Below are 22,060 nucleotides of genomic sequence, written 5' to 3'. Positions count from 1 at the left end.
ATTTTGAAAATTTTATTTTAAAGGCAAATAATTTTTTTCATGTTAAATTTTATAGGGAGAGCGTCATGAAAATTTTATTTTAAAAATAAATGAATTTTCTCATGTTAAACTTTATAGTTAGAATGTCATGTTAAAATTTTATATATTTTTTAATTATATATATATATATATAATTTATTGACACTTAGTTTAAGAAGTTTATATTAAATTTTAACCGTATAAATCAAATAATCTAACAATTAAAAAATATATAAATTTTTTTTTTCAACTGTTAAATTAGGTGTAAGTCTTTTAGACTTATATTTGATATTAATGAATTTTATATATATATATAAGAGGATTTTTTTTAATGTCTAGAGATAATTAAGAGTCTTATTAATTACACATTTTATATCCTTTAAATCTTTGTACTAACTTCAAAAATTATTTTAAAAAATTTTACTTTGTTTCAGTGTCATTTTAATCTTGCAATTGATTTAATTCCATAATTATTTGGTGCAAAGTCATTTTATTTTAACAAGCAATTGGATGTTTATTTAAGAATTTATTGTTTATAAATTTTTTAACAAAAAAATAAGAATTGGTAAAACTTTAACAAAATTAAAAGTGCAAGTAAATAATTTAAATTTAATATATTATGAGAGGATTTAAATTAAAAAAAAGAAAACTCTTACAAAAATGAAGAATAATAAATAATTAAAATTTTAAAAAATTTAATTTTTGATTAAATTTAATATTGTCGTATAATCTATGTAACTCACGGTAAAAGTAATTTAGGAACTATTTTATTAAAGATGCTCCTCCTATCAAATATGATTATTATATGAATTATGTTATAAATGCGTAAAAAATTACAAATTTATTTTAAAAAATTATAATATTTCACAAACTTCTTAAAAAAGCTATTTTAAAAAACATGCCCTTACAGCAAACCCCTGTCCCATAATGCGGCGTCTCTTCCAACTCCAAACAACGTTTCCATACAACAAATTTCCGAAATTGTTTTGTAAGCAAAACGGAGAATGAATTACGAAGGCGAAGATGCATTTGCGACTGCGATCCACTTCCACCGTAAATCAATTAACCCCACGCGCCTATCTCTTCCACTCGCTCCACCAATGGTTCTCCATCCTCCGCCACGCCATCGCCGCATCCGATTTACACCTCGGAAAACGCGCTCACGCGCGCATTTTAACGTCGGGGCACAACCACGATCGTTTTCTAACGAACAACCTCATCACCATGTACGCCAAATGCGGCTCACTCTCCTCCGCGCGTCAACTGTTTGACATAACACCGGACAGCGACAGAGACCTCGTAACCTGGAATGCCATGCTCTCCGCCTATGCCCTCGCCGACAAAGCTCGTGACGGCTTTCACCTTTTCCGTCTTTGCCGTCACTCGGTCGTGTCGACCACGCGCCACACTTTAGCTCCTGTGTTCAAAATGTGCCTCCTCTCTGGTTCTCTCTTTGCTTCCGAGACCCTTCATGGTTTCGCCGTTAAGGTTGGGTTGGAATGGGACGTGTTTGTGGCTGGTGCTTTGGTTAATATATACGCTAAGTTTCGACGAATCAGAGAGGCACGTATTTTGTTCGATGGAATGCCTGTGAGAGACGTTGTGCTTTGGAACGTGATGATGAAGGCTTATGTGGACACGTGTCTTGATGATGATGCGTTGCTTCTCTTCTCTGCGTTTCACAGAACTGGGTTGCGTCCTGATAGCATCAGTTTTCGGACTATTATGGGGGTGGATAGCGTTTTTGAGTGGCAGTTGAAGCAGGTTCGAGCTTATGCTACCAAATTATTGCTTTGTGCTGCTGCTGCTGCTGATGATGTAGTTGTGTGGAACAAGACACTGTCTAGGTATCTCCAAAATGGTGAAGCTTGGAAAGCTGTTGATTGCTTTGTGGATATGATTGGATCACGAGTACCGTGTGATGGCTTGACTTTTGTTGTGATGCTGTCTGTGGTTGCCAGTGTGAATTGTATTGAACTGGGGAAACAGATTCATGGCATTGTTGTGAGATCGGAGTTGGATCGCGTTGTGTCTGTTGCTAATAGCCTTATGAATATGTATGTCAAGGCTGGCTCTGTGAGTTATGCAAGAACAGTGTTTGGTCAAATGAAAGAACTGGATTTGATATCGTGGAACACCGTGATATCTGGTTGTGCGTTGAGTGGTTTGGAGGAGTTGTCTGTGAGATTGTTTGTTGATTTATTATGCAGTGGCCTATTGCCGGATCAGTTCACCATCGCAAGTGTTTTGAGGGCTTGCTCCTCTCTTGAAGAAGGTTACTATCTTGGTAAGATGATTCATAGTTGTGCAATAAAAGCTGGTGTTGTCTTGGATTCATTTGTTTCGACTACTCTAATTGATTTATATTCCAAGAGTGGAAAGATGGAGGAGGCAGAACATCTTTTTCTTAACCAAGATGGATTTGATTTGGCATCTTGGAATGCTATGATGCATGGGTACATAGTCAGTGATAACTACCACAAAGCATTGAGGCTCTTTGTTCTAATGCATGGAAGTGGAGAGAGAGCAGATCAAATTACTCTGGCCAATGTAGCTAAAGCTGCTGGGTGTTTGGTGGGGCTTGAACAAGGGAAGCAAATTCATGCTGTTGTTATAAAAAAGGGGTTTAATTTAGATTTGTTTGTCATTAGTGGTATTCTTGACATGTATCTAAAATGTGGAGAGATGGAAAGTGCAAGCAAAGTGTTTGGTGAGATCCCTTTGCCGGATGATGTTGCTTGGACTACTATGATATCAGGATGCGTGGAAAATGGAGATGAAGAGCATGCTCTTTTTACTTACCATCAGATGAGACTTGCTGGGGTGCAACCTGATGAGTATACCTTTGCCACCCTTGTCAAAGCCAGTTCTCTTTTGACAGCATTGGAACAAGGGAGACAGATTCATGCCAATGTTATTAAGCTGAACTGTGCTTTTGATCCTTTTGTCACGACTTCACTTGTTGACATGTATGCCAAGTGTGGGAGCATTGACGATGCATATGGTTTGTTTAAAAGAATGAACACGAGGAATATTTCCTTGTGGAATGCCATGATAGTAGGATTAGCCCAACATGGAAATGCTGAGGAAGCCCTACACTTTTTCAGAGATATGAAATCTAGGGATGTAGCACCAGATAGAGTTACTTTTATAGGTGTGCTTTCTGCGTGCAGTCATTCTGGCTTGATAACTGAAGCCTATGAAAACTTCTATTCCATGCAGAATAACTATGGAATTGAACCTGAGATTGAGCACTATTCTTGTCTTGTTGACGCCCTTAGCCGAGCGGGGCGTATACAAGAAGCTGAAAAGGTGATATTATCAATGCCTTTTGTAGCTTCTGCTTCAATGTATAGAACTCTACTTAATGCTTGTAGGGTTCAGGGAGACAAAGAGACGGGAAAACACATAGCAGAAAAGCTTTTTAACTTGGAGCCATCTGATTCAGCAGCATATGTTCTTTTGTCCAATATTTATGCAGCTGCTAATCAATGGGAAAATGTGGCAAGTGCTAGAAAAATGATGAAAAGAGTAAAGGTAAAGAAGGATCCCGGATTTAGTTGGGTAGATATGAAGAACAAGGTGCATTTGTTTGTAGCTGGCGATAGGTCACATGAAGAAACTGATGTGATATATAATAAGGTGGAGCATGTTATGAAAAGGATCAGAGAAGAAGGATATGTCCCTGATACAGACTTTGCACTTGCTGATGTAGAAGAAGAAGATAAAGAAAGTTCTTTATATTATCATAGTGAGAAGCTGGCAATAGCTTATGGGCTCCTAAAAACGCCACCATCCACCACATTAAGGGTAATTAAAAACCTTAGAGTGTGTGGAGATTGCCATAATGCAATCAAATATATATCAAAGGTTTATCAGCGAGAAATTGTTTTGAGAGATGCAAATCGATTTCATCATTTCAGGAGCGGGATCTGTTCCTGTGGGGATTACTGGTGACAATTGAATATTTTCCCTCAAGAATACCCCATGATTTAAGTTGGCTTATTTTAGAGCCATCAACTAACCTTCGTTTGTTGGCTTCTCTTTTCATTAACTTGCATAACAGGCACTAGGTACACAGATACTTGATATAACATTGACAAAGGATTTTAGCGTTGTTCTTTCTATTGTTTACTACTTGACGCAATATCTTGTAATGACCTTTCAGTTATAGTTAACGCCACTTCAAATTTACACATTAATCAATATATATCATTTTTTAAATATAACATTTTAATGCTCAACTTCACTTTTTTAAGAATAGTTTTATGAAAAATGATAACATTGACCTTTGGGGTAAATTTTAAATAACTAGAAATAATAAATTTTATTGCAAAATAAAATATTTATTATATAATAAATATTTTTAATAAAATCTTTCTATTTTTATATGCATATAATTAAGCTTAAAAATTATAACAACAATAATAACTAAACCTTAGGTCAGGTCGATGAATTGTATTGCACTATTGAATTACATAAATATCAACAAAAATATATTTCAAAATGAAAACAGTTAGTCATAAAAATATATAATTACTTTTAGGTGATTAATATCAAAATTAAAATAAAGATATTGAATTTTATTTTAGGTTTTGTCACTCGTTTGATTAAAGAAGGAGTATTCATAATAGCCAACAAAAAAAAAAGGAGTATTCATTTTTTTTTAAAAATATTACTTATTAATTATTAATTTCTGATACATTATGGGGTCCTTGCCTTATTGTTATTTAAAATTTCGCATTTGTTAATATAAGATTTTGTCACGGGTTAGGATCAGGTTGTATCCGACAAAACCTTCTTGGCATGTTATATCCGCACTCCTAGTCATAGACATATATATACATATATACTCCCCCCCGTTTGCGTTGAAACACTCGACTTCACTACTTTTGCTTACTCACTCCTCTCTTTCTTGATCATGTTTTTCTCAGTTCTTGATCAATCCTAAGCCAATGCTCCATCTGTTTTGTGTTGCAACCTAAGACGTTGTGTTATCACTTTTAACTTATATAACTATAGTTCAGAATTTCACCATGGATTCATCAGACCAAAGTAAAAAGCGAAACTTCGATCAATTATACTCAAAGCCCCTTGAAGCTGACAATTCACAAACTGAAGAATCACTTTCTTCTAACATTGACCCCAGAAGGTGCAACCTTTTTGGTTTTCCTCCGTTTCTTGTGCAGATACTTCATCAATTTTGAACATTTTTCCTTTTTCAAAGATTCCCATTCTTCTTTTCGTGTTTTGGTTTTTGGTGTGGGTAATGTTGGAATATTTTCGTGTTTTGGGTGTGGGGTTTGGGGAGAATGATCATAAAGTTTGCGTTTTTCTTGTTTTCTTTGATTTTTTATCCTCGAGTCTGATCATAAAGATTGCGTTTTTATATCTTACTCGACCCTTTATATTCAAGTATGATCATAAAGATTGCATTTTTCTTGCTTTCTTGATCCTTTATATTCGAGTTTGATGAGGGTAATGTAACGTTTTCTTGTCTTCATCCGTTTTGATTTTTCCTTGTAGTTATCAATTAGAAGTGTTTGAAGTTGCAAGAAGGAGGAACACAATAGCAGTGTTGGATACAGGCTCTGGTAAAACCTTGATAGCTGTAATGCTTATAAAGGAGGTTGGTCATGCTATCAAGACTTGTGGTGTAAAGAAGCTAATTATTTTCTTAGCTCCAACCGTTCATCTTGTAAATCAGGCATGTTCCCCCGTAGTTTTTCTTTCCGTTTTCATTTTCTACTTTTGTTTCCTTTTTGTCTTTGTTTTTTTAAATCCATTATAGACCTCATTTAATTTCATAAGGGTGGTTGGTGAAATGTCATACTATTCTTTCACAACAAAGCGTACTGTTGATTTGAGTAGCAGGTTAAACTTACATGGTGTTTGTGTCCACTTTGCAGCAATTCAAGAATATAAAATATCTAACAGATTTTCAAATTGAGGAATTCTACGGGGCTAAAGGAGTCGATACATGGAATTTAAAGACTTGGGAAAAGGAGATTAGTAACAATGATGTATGCTTGTTTATTTAACTGCTAGTATGATTGCCACTAGTTTACTTTAGGCTTCCTTATTTGTGACTGATTACTTGATTTTACTTTCATGGATTTGTGCAGTATTGCTCAGACTGCGATGACATTTAGCTTAAGATCTTATTGAAGTTAATTTATTTGCAAATTATATTGCTTAGATACTTTCATTCATTAATCGTGGGACTTGAGATATTACATAATTAAGAACTCGTGGCATTTTCTTTGCTACTATCTCCATGGCTGTTCATTCTTGCTCATTATTGATTTGATAGTGGAGTACTATTCTGTGGGTGTATTTATGCTTCTACTGGTTTATGATTCACCATTTTCATTTAATGTGAGATATTATCCTGAAAAGCGCACTATTCATTTAATGAGTCAAAATTTTTATTGTTCTGACTTCTGAGCCATGAATAGTTTGTTAGTTAGGTCAACATCATAGTGAAAAGTTATTCAAACTTTTGTTTGATCAGTTTGTTATAACACAATGAATCAGCAAGGCTTCATTTTGAATTGGATATTGTTTTGTTAATTTCATTCCTAAATTTTGGGGTTTCAGTTTAGGTGATTTTTATAAAACTAAAAATATTCTCCTTTATAATTTAGTACTAAAAGCTGTGTTCAGATTTTCAAGCTCATGACTTCTAGCGTTTACAAAGATTGCCGAAAACTGGATTTGTGACATGTAAAAGAACTCTTTTTTGAGTGATGGGGTGTATCCAGGAATGCTAAATAGATGATGATTTATTTTGGGAAATTATTGCTATTTAATAAAATAATTTGAGATGTATTAAAGGAGAAAAACCAATGTGGAAATTTTTTTTGCTCCTCCTGTGCATTGAATATTTCAGCTTTATGTTATTCTATTTAAAATCTTTCATGTTGTCTATTAAGTATTAACTAGCATTGCTAAATTGTTTCAACGGCCTTTTGTGTCAATCTCAAATCTCAATAACATGTTCTACCGGAAATTGATTCCATTTATTATGCTGATAAACTCATGAATACTCTTGACTTAGCTGTTAGCTCTATTGTTTTAAGAATAATATCTTTCTGTTTTATAGGTATTTGTTATGACACCCCAAATTCTTTTAGATGCCTTAAGAAAAGCATTCTTGAATATAGAAATGATATGCTTGATGATTATTGACGAATGTCATAGAGCCACTGGTAACCATCCCTATGCAAAAATAATGAAGGTGAGTCCTAGAAATCGTTCTTCTTTTTTACTTTTATTTCTCTTGATAATAATCTATTGTCTTATGCTGGTGAAGGAATTTTATCACCAAGCCAACGAAAAGCCAAAGATTTTTGGGATGACAGCATCTCCAGTGGGTAAAAAAGGTAATTGTTTTTGTGCTAGCTTTGACAAACAACCACAGGTTGTAAAATGTTTTCTTTTGAGTTGTGACTACCCAATTTATTTCCTGTATAGAGGGTTCTTTGTTTTTTACTTTTGTATTTAGTTTTGTTCTCCATTCTTGTTTTTCAAAATAAACCCTTGTCATTTATCAAAACAATGTCCTGTGTAAATTTGAATCTCCTTTTTCTTTCACCAAAAAAATAAGATGAAAACACATTTAAGAAAGAAAAATATAATTTAGTCAGATGACTATGGCTACTTTACCATAACAAAGAAAAAAACATTACATTTGATGTAGAACAGTATGAGGTAGTACTTCATTTCATTCAATTTACTTATGTCCCTGAAGTGGATTAGTTATTCAGGTTTTACTAGAGCATCTGCCATTGTTCAATTTGTGATTGGTTTGAGATGTCGCTAAATTTTTTACCTTATCTGTCATAAAATATAAGCTCAGTTTGAGATGAGGAGATCTGTTTTTTTCTCAAGTAAATGTGGATCTTTAATACTTCACCTATTCCAGTTGATAGAGTTAGAAAAAACTGAATCTTATTAGCTCATTAAGTCCCCGTTGTTTATCAACTATGACAATGCACTTGTAGATTCTTTGTGCCTTGTGACCTGATTGGTGAAAACTCTGCTGTTTTGTTTTTTTTTTTTTTAATTGTTTAAATTATCAGCAGATAGAATCAAAGGATTGTTTAGGGTAAAAAATCAATTCCATCTGCTTCACCTTTGTGCTGCTGTTTCCACTTCCACAAAAAAATAAAGGATTTTTCTTTCTTATCAGGACTTCTGGGCAGCAAAGTGAAGCAACTGTCCCATTTTGATTTATATGATATTGAAACTTATATTTTGATCACTTTTCTTTGGGATGATATTTGTGTACACTCCTTTTATAGTATTTTTTAAAGTTATTTATGTCACCAAATTTTGTGATTTGATAAAGTTCATGATTCATGGAAAGCCCTTCCAAGTGATTGCTATGATTTTAATCCATATATTTCATGTGAAATATGACAAAGCTTTACCCATTGCTGCAATTTCAATGAATTTATAAAATATGGATGCAAAATTTATCTCTGCTTCAAATACAGCAACTATTCAAATTTCTTTTCATATCGATGCTTTTCAGCGAGTGCATTTTTCAAGCTATTTTAAATAACAATTCAACATATTTATCTTATGATTTGCTGTGCCCTGCTTCCTGATCTGAAGCTCTTCCCTGTACTTTGTTTTTTTATTGATTGCTTCCTTTCTTACTAAAGGAATTGGTATTCTATATTATTCATATTTTCACTGTCAGTTCAGATTGTGAATGTAACAACTTACTATATATATTATTCATGTATCATGTCTTGATTTAGGTGTTTCCTCTGTTATGAATTGTGAGAGTCAAATATCAGAACTAGAAAACATCTTGGATTCCCGGGTAATATTAATTTCTTGATGTTGATTCTATTTTTTTTTTTTCCACGAATGCACTTGTTAAAGAATGTTTATACCCAAATAAAGAAGGTAAATGTTGTTGTAGAGATATACTGTTGAAAATCGGACAGAGATTGATGTATTTATCCCATCTGCAAAAGAGAGTTGTAGATATTATGATCAAGCACGATGTCCTGCTTTGAGTTTGAAACCAAAGATTGAAGCCTTGTGGTTCAAGGTATGTGTGGGTAATCCTGTATGTACATGACTATGTACAAAATACACCTCCCTCCCCCCCTCCTCCTTTTGTACTCACTATCTTTCATACAATAAAGGATATTGACTGAAGTTAATCTATTTGGACAGTCTGATCCATTGTTATCAGAATTTCAAAGTAAATTTAAGACGTTGCATCAGCGGATGTCCAATGAAGTTGCTAAGATTTTACATTGTCTTGAAGATCTTGGAATCCTATGTGCTTATGAGGTATTTATCCAACTCTTAGACATTGTTGAAAGAATGTCTTGAGATAAAAAAAAAGAAAAGGGAAACTTTTTTTAATGGAATTTTAAAGCTGAAATTATTCCTGATGTTCTTTTAGTTTTGTCACTGATTCTTTGTAGCAAGTCTTTGGGATATGTAGAAATGTCACCATATATTATAATCAAATGTACATGTTTATATATATATGTACACTTCAATACAGGCTTCCATATTTTTTATTATAGTTTTATCTTTTGTTTCTTATATATACTAATAAACTGTTTATGTTTATGCAGGCTGTTAAAATCTGTCATGAGAATTTCTCCAAAATTGAGGGAGAATGTGAAATTTATAGAAAAGGTTATCTTCAGTTCATAAATTACATTGAAGAAGTAACCAAAATTATCGAAGAATCCCTCCATCTTGGTATGATTTTTCAAAGTTTATTTTTCCGCCTATTTAAGCTTTTGTCTTTCTGAATCTTCATGCTTATTTCAAGTTGCAAGTTTCTATGTCTAAATCAGGAAATCTAGTATATTTTAATAAATTCTTACAAACTCGAACATAATACATTGCAAGATTTCACATTGATGTTGTTAAGAAACTTGAGCCTAACTCACTCCTAAAAGCTAGCTCTTAAGAAGAGGACTGCCCTAGCCCTTATAAGGAGTATTCTGGCTCTATTTCTAATCAATGTGGGACATTTTAACAGATGTTTTAATATATGTAGTAATATTTTGTATCAATAATAAGTTTTGAGTTACATTTCTTTGTTTAGGAATGTTAGCTTTTCTCTTTGAAGGTCCATTTGCACACTTTCCATTTCTGCATTATGTTTTTTTTACATCACAAACCACAAGCTATCTGATGCAAAGCCAAAATGTTGTTGGTAAACGGATCCTTCTTTATTGGTTCTTATTTGGTTCGTAATTACCCCAAAAATTATGGTAGCATTTGTTTTAGACAGCTTTTGGAAAAATGACTCCAAGCTAAATATGTCTGTGAGGCTACAATGAATTTGTTCATTTATTGCACTCTGCATAATCTCTGCAGCTAAGTTAACTATTATTGTTGCAGCTGATATACAGATTTTGGAGGTTGAATTTGACTTTTCCAAGGCAGTAGAGTTGGGATACATATCTCCAAAATTACTTGAACTTATTAGAATCTTCCAGTCATTTGGGTATGGAACTATGAATTGTGGTCAGATTAATAGTTTTCTTTTGCAACAAAGTTGTCTTATGTATCATAACAAATTGATAGTCTATCAATTTTTGTTTGCAGAGAATCTAGTCAGATGTTGTGCCTTATTTTTGTTGATAGAATCATTGCAGCTAAGGTGATTGAAAGATTTGTGAAGAAAGTTTCCCAGATCTCTCATTTCACAGTTTCGTATTTAACTGGAAACAGTACATCGGTTGATGCACTGGCTCCTAAGAGGCAGAAGGAGATATTGGATTCTTTCCGTGCTGGAAAGGTATTAGTTTGTTGTATCATTTGAATCAAGTGATGTACAATAAAATTATCTTTCATGTTGGTATCGAAAATCTCAATGGATTATTAATGCTTTTTTCTAGGTCAATCTATTATTTACCACTGATGTACTAGAGGAAGGAATTCATGTGCCAAACTGCTCTTGTGTGATACGTTTTGACCTCCCGAAGACAGTTTGTAGTTATGTCCAATCTCGGGGAAGATCTAGGCAAGCTAACTCCCAATTTATTGTGATGTTGGAGAGGTGAGTATTCTGATCGTCAGAACCTGTTTCATGTTGGAGATTTTGTTCCTCCCCTTAAAACTCTATCTCAATCAAGTGTATGTACCACATATAATTGACACTTACATCTGCAGGGGAAACTTGAAGCAAAGAAATCAACTCTTTCACATCATCAGGAGTGAGCGCTCTATGACTGATGCAGCTATTAATAAAGACCGTGAATCTAGTTTAAGAGCATTTACAGTTGGGAAAACAAATGTTTACTATGTGAATTCTACTGGAGCATCAGTCACGTTAGATTCAAGTGTTTGTTTTATAAATCGATACTGTGAAAAGCTCCCACGAGATAAGTAAGATTATATCCTATTTTGCTTGTCTGCCTTTTGACTATTTGAAGTAGTGTTTGTGAACAACTTCTACATGCAATTTGAATTAGGTACTCCTGTGCAAAGCCCAGTTTTGAGTTTCTGCCTATGGAAGGGTGTTACCAGTGTAAATTAATATTACCACCTAATGCAGCATTCCAAACAATAATTGGTCCTTCAGAAAAAGATATGCGTTCAGCAAAGCATCTTGTATGTTTTGAAGCTTGTAAGAAGCTGCATCAAATGGGCGCCTTAAATGAACATCTTGTCCCATTCAGTGAAGATCCTTTGGAAGCTGACCATATCACGAAAAACAAAGAATCAAGTTCTGGTGCAGGTATAATGTTTTTCATCATTAATTTGATTTTATATTTGTTTATAAACTGTTCTGAAATCCTTATTTTAATTTGAAGTTTGCATGATAGTGCTCACACCTTAGACTTCCCAGATCCCATCAATAAATGCATTTGGAGAAAGGGAGTATATCCAAGATATAACAGCTTTTATGATAATAAAAAGGCTATTAGTAGTATTATGGAAATCTTTTAATTGCCCATACATTTTTTGAAATTAAATTAAAAAAAAAATTCTTTTCAATTTACTTTTTAATTATTTAATATTTTTATTTTAAGAGGATAAAATAAATTAAAAGGATACTATTGAAGTCATGTGATGAATTATTTCTGTTTACTTGGTGGACTGAATGAGTATGTTTGCAGATTTGAAAAGTTGAGGGCTTAAAAGGTTCATGGAGCCTATGCGAACATGCGTCGGATTTTGCATTATTCTGGCTTACATATATTTATACAAAAATGCTAAATCTTACTAAAAGTTCAGCCTACCAATCCTCCTACTCATAAAAAAGTGACGTGTCTTCTGAAAAATATTAGCTTTTATTTTTAACCTTTTCTCATTTTAAAATACTTGTCACTTTTATGCGGGTAGGATGATTTATAGGCTTAAATAGTAGTAGGATTTAGCATTTTTCATATTTATATAGGGGACGTGTTAATACTTGTCTGTGTCTTCCAAAGTATTCAGTTGTGTATGCTGATACATTTCAATTTTTATTTGTTTTGAAGGAACCACAAAAAGGAAGGAGTTACATGGCACAGCTAGCATTCGTGCATTAAGTGGCACATGGGGTGACAGATTCGATGGAGTCAAATTTCATGCCTATAAATTTGACTTCACTTGTAGTATTGTTAATGAAATGTACTCTGGGTTTGTTCTTCTGATTGACTCGAGGCTTGATGATGATGTTGGAAATATGGAATTAAATCTTTATTTGGTCTCAAAGATTGTGAAAGCTTCTGTCTCTTCATGTGGGCAAGTTGATTTGAATGCTGAACAGGTATAAAAATAAGCTTTATAAGGTATTATCTGAAATAATGTGTAGCATTAATCTGATTTGTTCAAAAAGTTAACATGATGCTTTGTTGTTTATTGTCGACTAGATGATGAAAGCGAAATGCTTCCATGAACTTTTTTTCAACGGTTTGTTTGGGAGGTTGCTTGTTAAATCTGAATCAGCAAGAGGGAAGAGGGAATTTTTACTTCAAAAAGACACAAAATCATTGTGGAGCCCAAAAAACTTATATTTGCTTCTACCTCTTGAGAAATTGAATGATGTTTGTCAGGGATCTTTGCCAATAAATTGGTCTGCAATCAATTCTTCTGCTTCTGCTATTGAATTCTTAAGGAGGAAATTTTCTTTGGATGCTGGAAACTCTGATGATAGCAGCACAATTACATCACCTAATGATAGCAGTTCATCAGAGATGGAATGTGCAGGCACAAACAAGATTCACTTTGCTAATTGTGTGGCTGATGCTAATAATATAAAAGACACAGTAGTTTTGGCCATTCACACTGGGAAAATATATTGTATTATTGAGATGGACAGTAAACTATCTGCTGAAAGTCCTTTCGATGGAAACAAAGAAAAATCGAAGGAAAGCATAACCTTCTCAAATTATTTCAGCCAAAGGTGCGTAATTTGTTTAATCCTTATTGATTCTTTCACAGTTTCACTTGCCTTGCCATTTCTCATCATTAATATAATTAATACGATTGACTAAACAACTTAAAGTTTATCAGGTATGGGATTACACTGAGACACCCAAGACAGCCTTTGTTACGAATGAAGCAAAGTCATAATCCACACAATCTTCTTTTTAACTTCTATGAGGAAGGTTAGTTGTTCCAAATTGAAGTTTTCATCTTATGGCTCTTAATGATGGTATGCATCATGTGCATTGATGGAAATCTCCCATGTGTTTGTTGGTGACAGCACGGTATGTAAAATAATTGGAGATGGGATACTTAGCACAGTACTTCACCCTTTTCTAATAACAATAGGAACATCAAGGTCATCAATTGTATAGAGTAAACTTAAAATTCTCCTTGAGATTTCTTTTTGGGTCTCTCCCTTGAACTATTTCCTGTGTGGGTTTAGGATTTTGGGCCAAAGAATCTTTTGATGATAGAATAGAGAATTGATCAACCATGCAAATCATGTTCAGATTTTTAGTCTGCCGTTTTTGCAGTAGTACTACCTTGAGGTAGTTTACCATCTTTTTACCTTACAAACATGGGAAGGAATGAGTGGAACTGTTCACAGAAGTTTAATCTGATCAATTTGTGCTTGGGTTATTTGAAGAGAGAGTGATTTTGGAAGTGGGAATACTCAGTACTATGTTGTGAAATTTTACCGTTGAAATATCCTATTGATTGCATATATAGTCAAAATAGTTTATAAAGGCTCATACAATCCTCATTTTACAAGCTAATTTTTTTGGGGTTGAGTATCTTGAATTGACCAAGCTCAAATTTAAGATTGTATTAAAGTTTATTGTAGATATGATATTAGGCCACCTTTGACTAAAAAGACCTACTTGATCCCATTGAATTTTCTAACATACATACATATATGCGTGTATGTATAGCTAAGTTTCAATTTAAGAATACTAAGTTACAAGGTTTTGTAGAGGATTTGTTTTGGTGAGTCAATTCATCCTATAAAGGCTATTTGGTTTTCATGTGAGGTTATTAGAATAAAAAAGCTAGTGGGGACCTGGCTCTCTTTTTATGAAAATAGATATATTTTCAAATGATTCCTTAATTTTATCGTATTCAACAAGTGCAAAATACAACCTATGGTCTTAGGGTCCTGACTAGTATTTAGGAACTAAGTTGTGAGGGAAAAAAATAAAAATTCTATGCATAAATAGTATATCTGAAAGTTGACTAACAACCACCTCTTAATTTTGAGGTATGTTAAAATTCCTCAATCTTTAGGAAATGTTAGAAAATGCGGGCAAAATCAGTTTTTTGCACCAACATGGAATGGTGGCAGGCTGTGTAATAGCAGGGAGTTGCAGTTAGAGATAGAAATAGGTTAAGTTAGGCTACACTTTGTATAAATAGGTTTGGCATGTTTAGTAATTTTGAAATTTGAACTTGGCTTATTATTTGTTATAGACTATTTATTAAGCTTAGTTTGGTCTTTTTAAAAGCTTAATTGGACCTATTAGTCTTTTTAACGGTCTACTTCATATTGAAAACATTCATTAGGCCATCAAGTTTCTTTGTAAATAAGCTATTAAACCATCTAAATAGGTATGTCATTTTGAAAGTCATAAAATTTATATCTAAATAAATTATTAAAAAAATTATTTAATACATTGAATATGTATAATAAAATTACATATTTTTATTTATTACTGTCAAACAACATAAACGTATTTGAAATAGTGTAATGTAAATCATTGTTATGTCATGCGTATAAGATATGCAAAAGATTTTAACAAGTAAGACTTTCTCTCTCTTAGAAGGTATGTAGTAGAGATCTGTTTAACTCAATAAAAATGATTAGGGTTTTTAATTTAAGATTTTATTATTTTAAAATTTAATTGATGAATAACATTAAAATCCATTTTTACTGACCAATTAGAATTGCTTTCCAAGATCTATAATTATCTCAAAAGATCCAATATTCATATATTATTAAAACTTTTCTCTCTTAGAGGGTATGTAGTAGAAACTTTATTCAACTTTAACAAAAAAAATTAGAGTTTTTAATTTAAGATTTTATTATTTTAAAATTTATTTGATTTAATATATTATTATATTATAATTTTTATAAAAAATATTTAATATATTATTATAAATTTTAAATAAGCTATTCTAAAGGCTTTTTCTTCAGCTCAAAATTGGCCTATTTAATTAATTAGATTTTTTAAAAAGTCTAAATTAAGCCTAATAATTAAATAGGTTAAGTAAAGCTAAACTTTAAAAAAGTTAGGCCGTAAACTCCTATTGGACGGTTTGACCTATTTCCATCTTTAGTTGTAGGGATGCACAATAGAAGAGTGATATTGGTACAAAATGCCATGATTGAGGCAAGTTTTGCTTTCCTCTCTCTCTCTCTCTCTCTCCCCAGTTTGGAAGTCAATCTGCACAAGGTTTTTGGCAAGATTCATCTGTTGAGGCCAAAAAGGGTGAGGATGGGTGTATGGGCAAAAGCATTGGATTTTGAACTTAGTGCTCTCATGTTGAATTTCAGAACTTCAGTGAGGTACATTGTAATTTACACAATAAAAATCATGAAATTGTTGACGGTGACAGTTTTAATGGTTAGGGTATAAGTTCAAGTTTTTATACTCAATCCCCACTCACATCAAAGTAATCCTACTTATATTTATTATGTTGTAATATATTAAAAATTTGTTGCCAATGGAAGTGCACCATGTCAAATTGATTGTGATATTTTCTTTGAGTTGAGCAGATGATAGGTCATCACCATCTGGCCCGGTAACCTCAAAGGTGCCTGCTCATGTTCACATTCCACCTGAGCTTCTATGTGTTCTTGATGTTAAAAGTCTTGTGTTGAAGTCACTGTATTTGTTGCCATCTCTGATGTACCGTATTGAATCTTTCATGTTGTCCAGTCAACTTAGAGAAGAGATAGATGGTCAAACTAGCAATTTCAAGATACCTTGCTCTCTGGTTTGTCCTATGTAATATGATTTTTGTGGATAAGATACTTATTGTTGATTTCTTTTTTCATTATGATAATGTTATGCATCTTTTATTGCTGTACATATTAGATTCTAGAAGCACTTACAACTTTAAGATGTTGTGAGAAGTTTTCAATGGAACGCCTTGAGTTGCTAGGAGATTCTGTTTTGAAGTATGTGGTGAGCTGTCATCTCTTTCTTAAATATCCTAAGAAACATGAAGGACAATTATCTGCAAAGCGATCATGGGCTGTTTGTAATTCAACCCTACATAAACTGGGGACAGATCGCAAATTACAGGTAGTCTTTACTGAGTTTCTTTTTTCATTTTCATTTTTTTTTGGGAGGGAGGTTACTGTCAAGGAAGCTAATAGTCTAGTTGTTAGTTAAAGGCACATTAATAAATTTTATTTTATATTTTTTAAATCTCTCGTGCATTTCATGATGAGAAAACCCAAAAGGAATAAAAGTTTATACAAAGCACGCACCCATACTATCCAGTACTGATAGTTATGACCAAAAAGTTCTGACTTGGGAGACAATCAAACTCTTGACCATGTGATGAAAACTTTGATTAATTCATCAGATGTTGACACTGGAGTGGTTTTTGTTTCTAACAATGCAATTCAAGTTCAACACCATGCATTTTATTTATGGCATTAATATTATCTGTCTATTATTATGGATGTATGATGTATCAGTATTGATATTGGAAAGCATATTTAAATTCAGTAACATTAAATGGGAGAAATGATTCTTTTCAAGTTTCAACCAATCAAAAGCTTGGACATAGAAAAGAAGTATAAATTTGATAAGAGTACATCTTACGTTCTGTGGGGGGGGGGGGTGGGGTATATTATCATTAATATGATGTTTTTAGAAGTGGTAACGCATCAGAATGAAGTGATGTCAGGTTACTATCATTTTTTCTACCAGGGATACATCAGAGACTCTGCATTTGAACCACGCCGTTGGGTTGCTCCAGGACAGTGTTCTATACACCCTGTTTGTTGTGATTGTGGGTTGGAAACCCTAGAAGTTCCTTTAGATGTAAAATTCTATACTGAAAATCCAAAAGTTGTGGTTGGTAAATTCTGCGACAGGGGTCACCGCTACATGTGCTCAAAGACTATTGCTGACTGTGTTGAAGCTTTGATAGGAGCTTACTATGTGGGTGGTGGACTTTTTGCTTCACTTCATGTGATGAAATGGCTTGGGATTGATGCTGAGCTAGAACTATCCTTGGTTGACGAAGCCATCACTGCTGCGTCTCTGCACGCATATGTGCCAAAAGTAAGTGAGATCAAAGGCCTTGAAAAGAAAATTGGGTACGAATTTTCTGTCAAGGGACTCTTACTGGAGGCCATCACACATTTATCTGAGACAGAACTTGGGATTGGCTGCTGTTATGAGGTAGCTGTGAAGTTTGATATATTCATCAGTAATTTATAAATATTTAACTTGTGAAAGTTTCTTAATATTGTACACCTATAATACAATTTATTGAATTTCTGGCAGAGGCTTGAATTTCTTGGTGACTCGGTATTAGACCTGCTAATCACATGGCATCTTTATCAGAGTCACAGAGATGTTGATCCAGGAGTGTTGACAGACTTGCGTTCTGCTTCTGTCAATAATGACAATTTTGCTCAAGTTGCTGTTAGACAAAACCTTCACCACCACCTTCTACATAGGTCAGGATTTTTACTGAGCCAGATAGCAGAATATGTGAAGATCATTTCTGAATCAGACTCCAGATCACTCCCTGGCATTAAAGCTCCCAAGGTTAGTTATGTTGATCATTATGGTTAACTCTTTATGATAGAATTACTTGTATCTTTGTTATTACTTGTTAAAATTTCTTTTGCACTGTGTTGAATCAGATTTGATTTGATTTAGAAGCCAATTCCTAATCTTGAAATTCATTACAAAATATTATTAGAATTAGTTTGCAAATCAATTTCCATGTTTGGGACAACAAAGAGGAATGTGATTCATTTTATTTCCTTGATTTTACTTTATTACCCATACTTAGTAGATGTAAAATGGGTAAACTAATGAGGGCAAGCTTGTTAATTTAATATTTAAAATTAGAATTAAATAAAATCTTCTCAAATCTAACTAAGTTTGTGATTTTTTTGCATGTATGCAAATTAAATAAAAGAGATTTCAAAATCAAATCAAGAAGTCCTATTTAATAACTTCTCATATTAAGATTCTCATTTATAAATAGAAAACCATTCCAAAAACATATTCCTGGCAATTCTTTTAAAGTTGTACCATTGTTATTTTTGTTATAAATGACACAGGCACTTGGAGATCTAGTGGAAAGTATTGCTGGGGCTATACTAATTGATACCAAACTCAATCTTGATGAAGTGTGGAAACTTTTCTATCCTCTATTATCACCCATTGTTACTCCCGATAAACTTGAACTGCCTCCATTTCGTGAGTTGAATCAATTATGTGACTCACTCGGGTATTTTGTAAAAGTAAAAGAAAAATGTGAAAAGAAGGGATCTGTGGAGCGTATTATGCTTAGTGTACAGCTGCCAAATGCCCTATTGGTTCAAGAAGGAAAGGGGCCAAATAAAAAAACTGCAAAAGGAGAAGCAGCTTTTCATTTGCTTAAGGAACTTGAGGTTTGTTGTTTTTTCTGAATATCTTCTTGAACTTTGTTTTCCCTCTTCTTTAGTTTTAAGGTCTTCTAAAATCTGTGCATGTATATTATTTGCTCTATCTGTACATAATGATAGTAAATACTTAAACAACCTATAGAAATATACACACCTGAACATATAGAATGGAGAAAAACAAGCTCCCAAAATTGATCATGCAGTAAATCTCTGAAAAGAAAACATAATAGACCAAGCTATCAAAATATTTTTCCCTGGTTAGTTTCTAATTTGTTTTTCTCCAAGTGCTGAACTTTTGCCATAGCCTAGCGTCTTTAACTAAGAAAAGATGCCATAAGATACTTTCATACTCAATAACAAGGTAATGGCTAGCAGTAGTATATGCTTTTGCACTAAATACAAAGTGAACCATCAAAATAATTTTGTCACATGTATCTGACTATTTGGTTTTAGACCAAGTCCAATGACTTACGAAGCTGACCACAACTACTGGAATAAGGTTGTCGTTGTTTGTATATTATTTGCTGTCCACCTTACCAGCAAAGCTTCCACCAAAATGAACAAGATTATCTTGGAAGGGACTTTCTTTCTTCCTTTTTTTTATGAACAAGTTGGTTTGTAAAGTTAATTAGTTAATTATTGTGTTTTTTTTTTACCATACTATTGCTATCCTTATTGTATATATTTTTTTTTACCACTTGGCTTATACTTGTGATGCTACAGAAGAGGGGAATTTCATATTGTAGTAGTGTGTCCAAGGGAAAAAGAGATAATCCCGACCAAATCCGTGATTCATCTCTTCTCAAAATGGATTCTAGTATTTCCCATTCTCTAACTGAAGAACATTCCTCAAATCCAGCATTGCATAAAAGGCCCAGATTGGATGATACAAACTTAAGTGCGAGTGAAGTCTCTGGTTTTAGTGCTTCCATTCCAGGTTTGCAACATCAACTTTGTTCTCTGTGTTTGAGAGCAAGTCTAGTATTCCCAACTACAAAGTGCCCACTTCTGGAAAGATTTCTCCTTATACTTCTATTTTGGCTTGTTTTAATGCTTGCTCTCCTTCTACTTCAATTAATGCATTCATTTTGTTTTAAGCGTTTAGAGCTGTTAAGAAGAAACTGACAAATTAGAGCAAATTGAAGTGCTATGTTTATTTCCACCCTTGCAATTGTCTTAACTCTAATGCTCCATTTTACCCATGCATATTATTTTAGTTTTTTTTTTTCAAGAAGGGAAAATATCATTTCAGTTCTGTGAAACATCTGAATAATTGATTAGCGATTGCTCTTCTGCTGTAAAATTTATAAAATCATATTATAAATTATGCTGCAGAATGTTGTTAGAAGCTAGTTTGATGAGGTTTAGTTCCTATTTCAAAGCAAATATTTTTTTTTCAGCTTTATGTAAAAAGAAGAGAAAGAGAAATAAAGTATATATTTCTTCTCACTTTGTTAAGTAGGTAGAAACTCAATTCAGATATCTCATATTTGTGGAATATAGTATGATGTAATATAGTTAGGGGGTTGCAAGTGCAGTGACTGGTGCTTAGAGTTCTCTCTACCTTGTATTCTTTTGGCATTTAGAAGTGGTTGATTCCTTGCTATTTTCAATTCCAGGGAAATGAGTTAATTTAATAACTACCTATAGATTAACTTCATCGTGGATTTATGATATACAGTTATTTCATCAATTAATATGAAGAAGGGAGGACCCCGGACCACACTGTATGAACTGTGTAAGAAATTGCAGTGGCCAATGCCTGCATTTGATTCAACAGAACATAAAAGGCGAGTCCAGCAATCAAATTTATACTTTTCATCGTTTGAGTAACTAGAATCTGAATATTTAGTTGTGCATTGCATGAAGGATTTGTCTGTGTGTGTATGTACATATAGTATGCACAACAGAATTAATCCCTAAACTTATAGAGTTGAAATCATCTTAAGGAAACAATCAACTAACTACAGAAACTAGAAAAGAATGAAAGCATATTACAGAATCAAATTATCAAACACCATTCATTTTTCATGCTTATTCTGGCTACATTCAACATATTTTGTATACACATTTTTTCTTTTCTTAGCTAATTATATGGACTGGAAAATTGAAAAAAGAAATCTCGGGAGTCTATTTTGTTTACACCACCTTTACAAAGTTCCAACTATTGATGTTAAGTGGAAAAAAATATATTTTAAAAGATATTATCATTGAAATATTACATGTCATTCTGTGTGGTGTAAAAAATGTGATGTGCAAATGAGAATATTCTGTTCTAGAATTTGGTAATGCTGTGATGTGTGAATCTGATAAATTATTCTGCAACAGATCAATATTAGAATCTTGTGAAGGCTTGGAAGGAAGCAAGGGACTTAACTGTTTCATGTCAAAAATTACCTTGTGCATTCCAAATGATGATGATGTAGAATGCCAAGGAGAAGCTAGGAGTGATAAGAAGAGCTCATATGACTCTGCTGCAGTTCAAATGCTTTACAAGTTACAGCAACTCGGAAAACTAAAAATTGATGCTCCTAATTAACTTTTTGCATTTTAGAGAAATGAAACAGGTTTATTATTGACATATTTTCCAAATGATTAGGGTAAGTGAAAGGAAAAGAAAAAGAAAAGAGAGAAAATAAGAAAATGGCCAGTACCACAATTATGTGCACCCCTGAAAAAAAATAAGCTGTTGTTTTGTGCCATTGATCTGATAAATTGCCTCAGATTAATGGTACAGGACCACAAGTTTAAATATTTTGTGGGTGTAAAATAGTGGTATTAGCTTTATAAACCAAGAGGAGATATTATTGGGAAAAGGTAAGGAAAAATATGAGGCAAAGTTAACTAACAAAAGTCCTTTTACTTTTCCTGTCCTCCAAGGGAAAGATTGGACAAGAAAGCTCAACACTAGTAGTATTGGTAAAATTTATTCCAAACATAAAATTTCAGGTCATATCCTTCATGTATAATATTGCATGTACATGTGGT

The 22,060-nt window shown here is 33.2% G+C and overlaps 2 protein-coding genes across 2 annotated transcripts; both read left to right on the top strand.

Moving 5' to 3' along the window:
- The first annotated feature begins 930 nt into the window (after nucleotides 1-930).
- On the top strand, nucleotides 931-4,233 carry LOC113864880 (pentatricopeptide repeat-containing protein At4g33170). Its single transcript, XM_027499083.1, has one exon. The coding sequence runs from the start codon at nucleotides 1,042-1,044 to the stop codon at nucleotides 3,973-3,975; it is 2,934 nt and encodes a 977-aa protein (XP_027354884.1). The 5' UTR covers nucleotides 931-1,041; the 3' UTR covers nucleotides 3,976-4,233.
- Nucleotides 4,234-4,925: 692 nt separating this feature from the next.
- Nucleotides 4,926-21,889, top strand: LOC113864879 (endoribonuclease Dicer homolog 3a). The gene is made up of 25 exons (XM_027499082.1): nucleotides 4,926-5,170; nucleotides 5,545-5,725; nucleotides 5,928-6,041; nucleotides 7,124-7,258; nucleotides 7,334-7,403; nucleotides 8,790-8,854; nucleotides 8,957-9,088; nucleotides 9,217-9,336; nucleotides 9,630-9,759; nucleotides 10,411-10,516; nucleotides 10,618-10,810; nucleotides 10,911-11,071; nucleotides 11,185-11,400; nucleotides 11,487-11,752; nucleotides 12,498-12,769; nucleotides 12,873-13,405; nucleotides 13,516-13,610; nucleotides 16,202-16,425; nucleotides 16,527-16,736; nucleotides 17,373-17,849; nucleotides 17,955-18,221; nucleotides 18,746-19,078; nucleotides 19,796-20,009; nucleotides 20,754-20,862; nucleotides 21,401-21,889. Exons 1-25 carry the CDS (start codon nucleotides 5,055-5,057, stop codon nucleotides 21,609-21,611), a joined length of 4,950 nt encoding a protein of 1,649 aa, XP_027354883.1. The 5' UTR covers nucleotides 4,926-5,054; the 3' UTR covers nucleotides 21,612-21,889.
- The last annotated feature ends 171 nt before the right edge of the window (nucleotides 21,890-22,060 follow it).

This window comes from Abrus precatorius, unplaced genomic scaffold, assembly GCF_003935025.1.
Source record: "Abrus precatorius isolate BTA unplaced genomic scaffold, Abrus_2018 Scaffold4, whole genome shotgun sequence".
In the NCBI taxonomy this organism is placed as follows: Eukaryota; Viridiplantae; Streptophyta; class Magnoliopsida; order Fabales; family Fabaceae; genus Abrus; species Abrus precatorius.
This window is presented reverse-complemented; position numbering and strand designations above follow the sequence as displayed.

Coding starts and splice junctions, on each gene's coding strand:
- LOC113864880 (XM_027499083.1), top strand. CDS start 1,042: ATGCATTTGCGACTGCGATCCACTTCCACCGTAAATCAATTAACCCCA.
- LOC113864879 (XM_027499082.1), top strand. CDS start 5,055: ATGGATTCATCAGACCAAAGTAAAAAGCGAAACTTCGATCAATTATAC. Junction 9,337..9,629: donor GAATCCTATGTGCTTATGAG/GTATTTATCCAA, acceptor ATGTTTATGCAG/GCTGTTAAAATCTGTCATGA. Junction 16,426..16,526: donor TCAAGATACCTTGCTCTCTG/GTTTGTCCTATG, acceptor TGTACATATTAG/ATTCTAGAAGCACTTACAAC.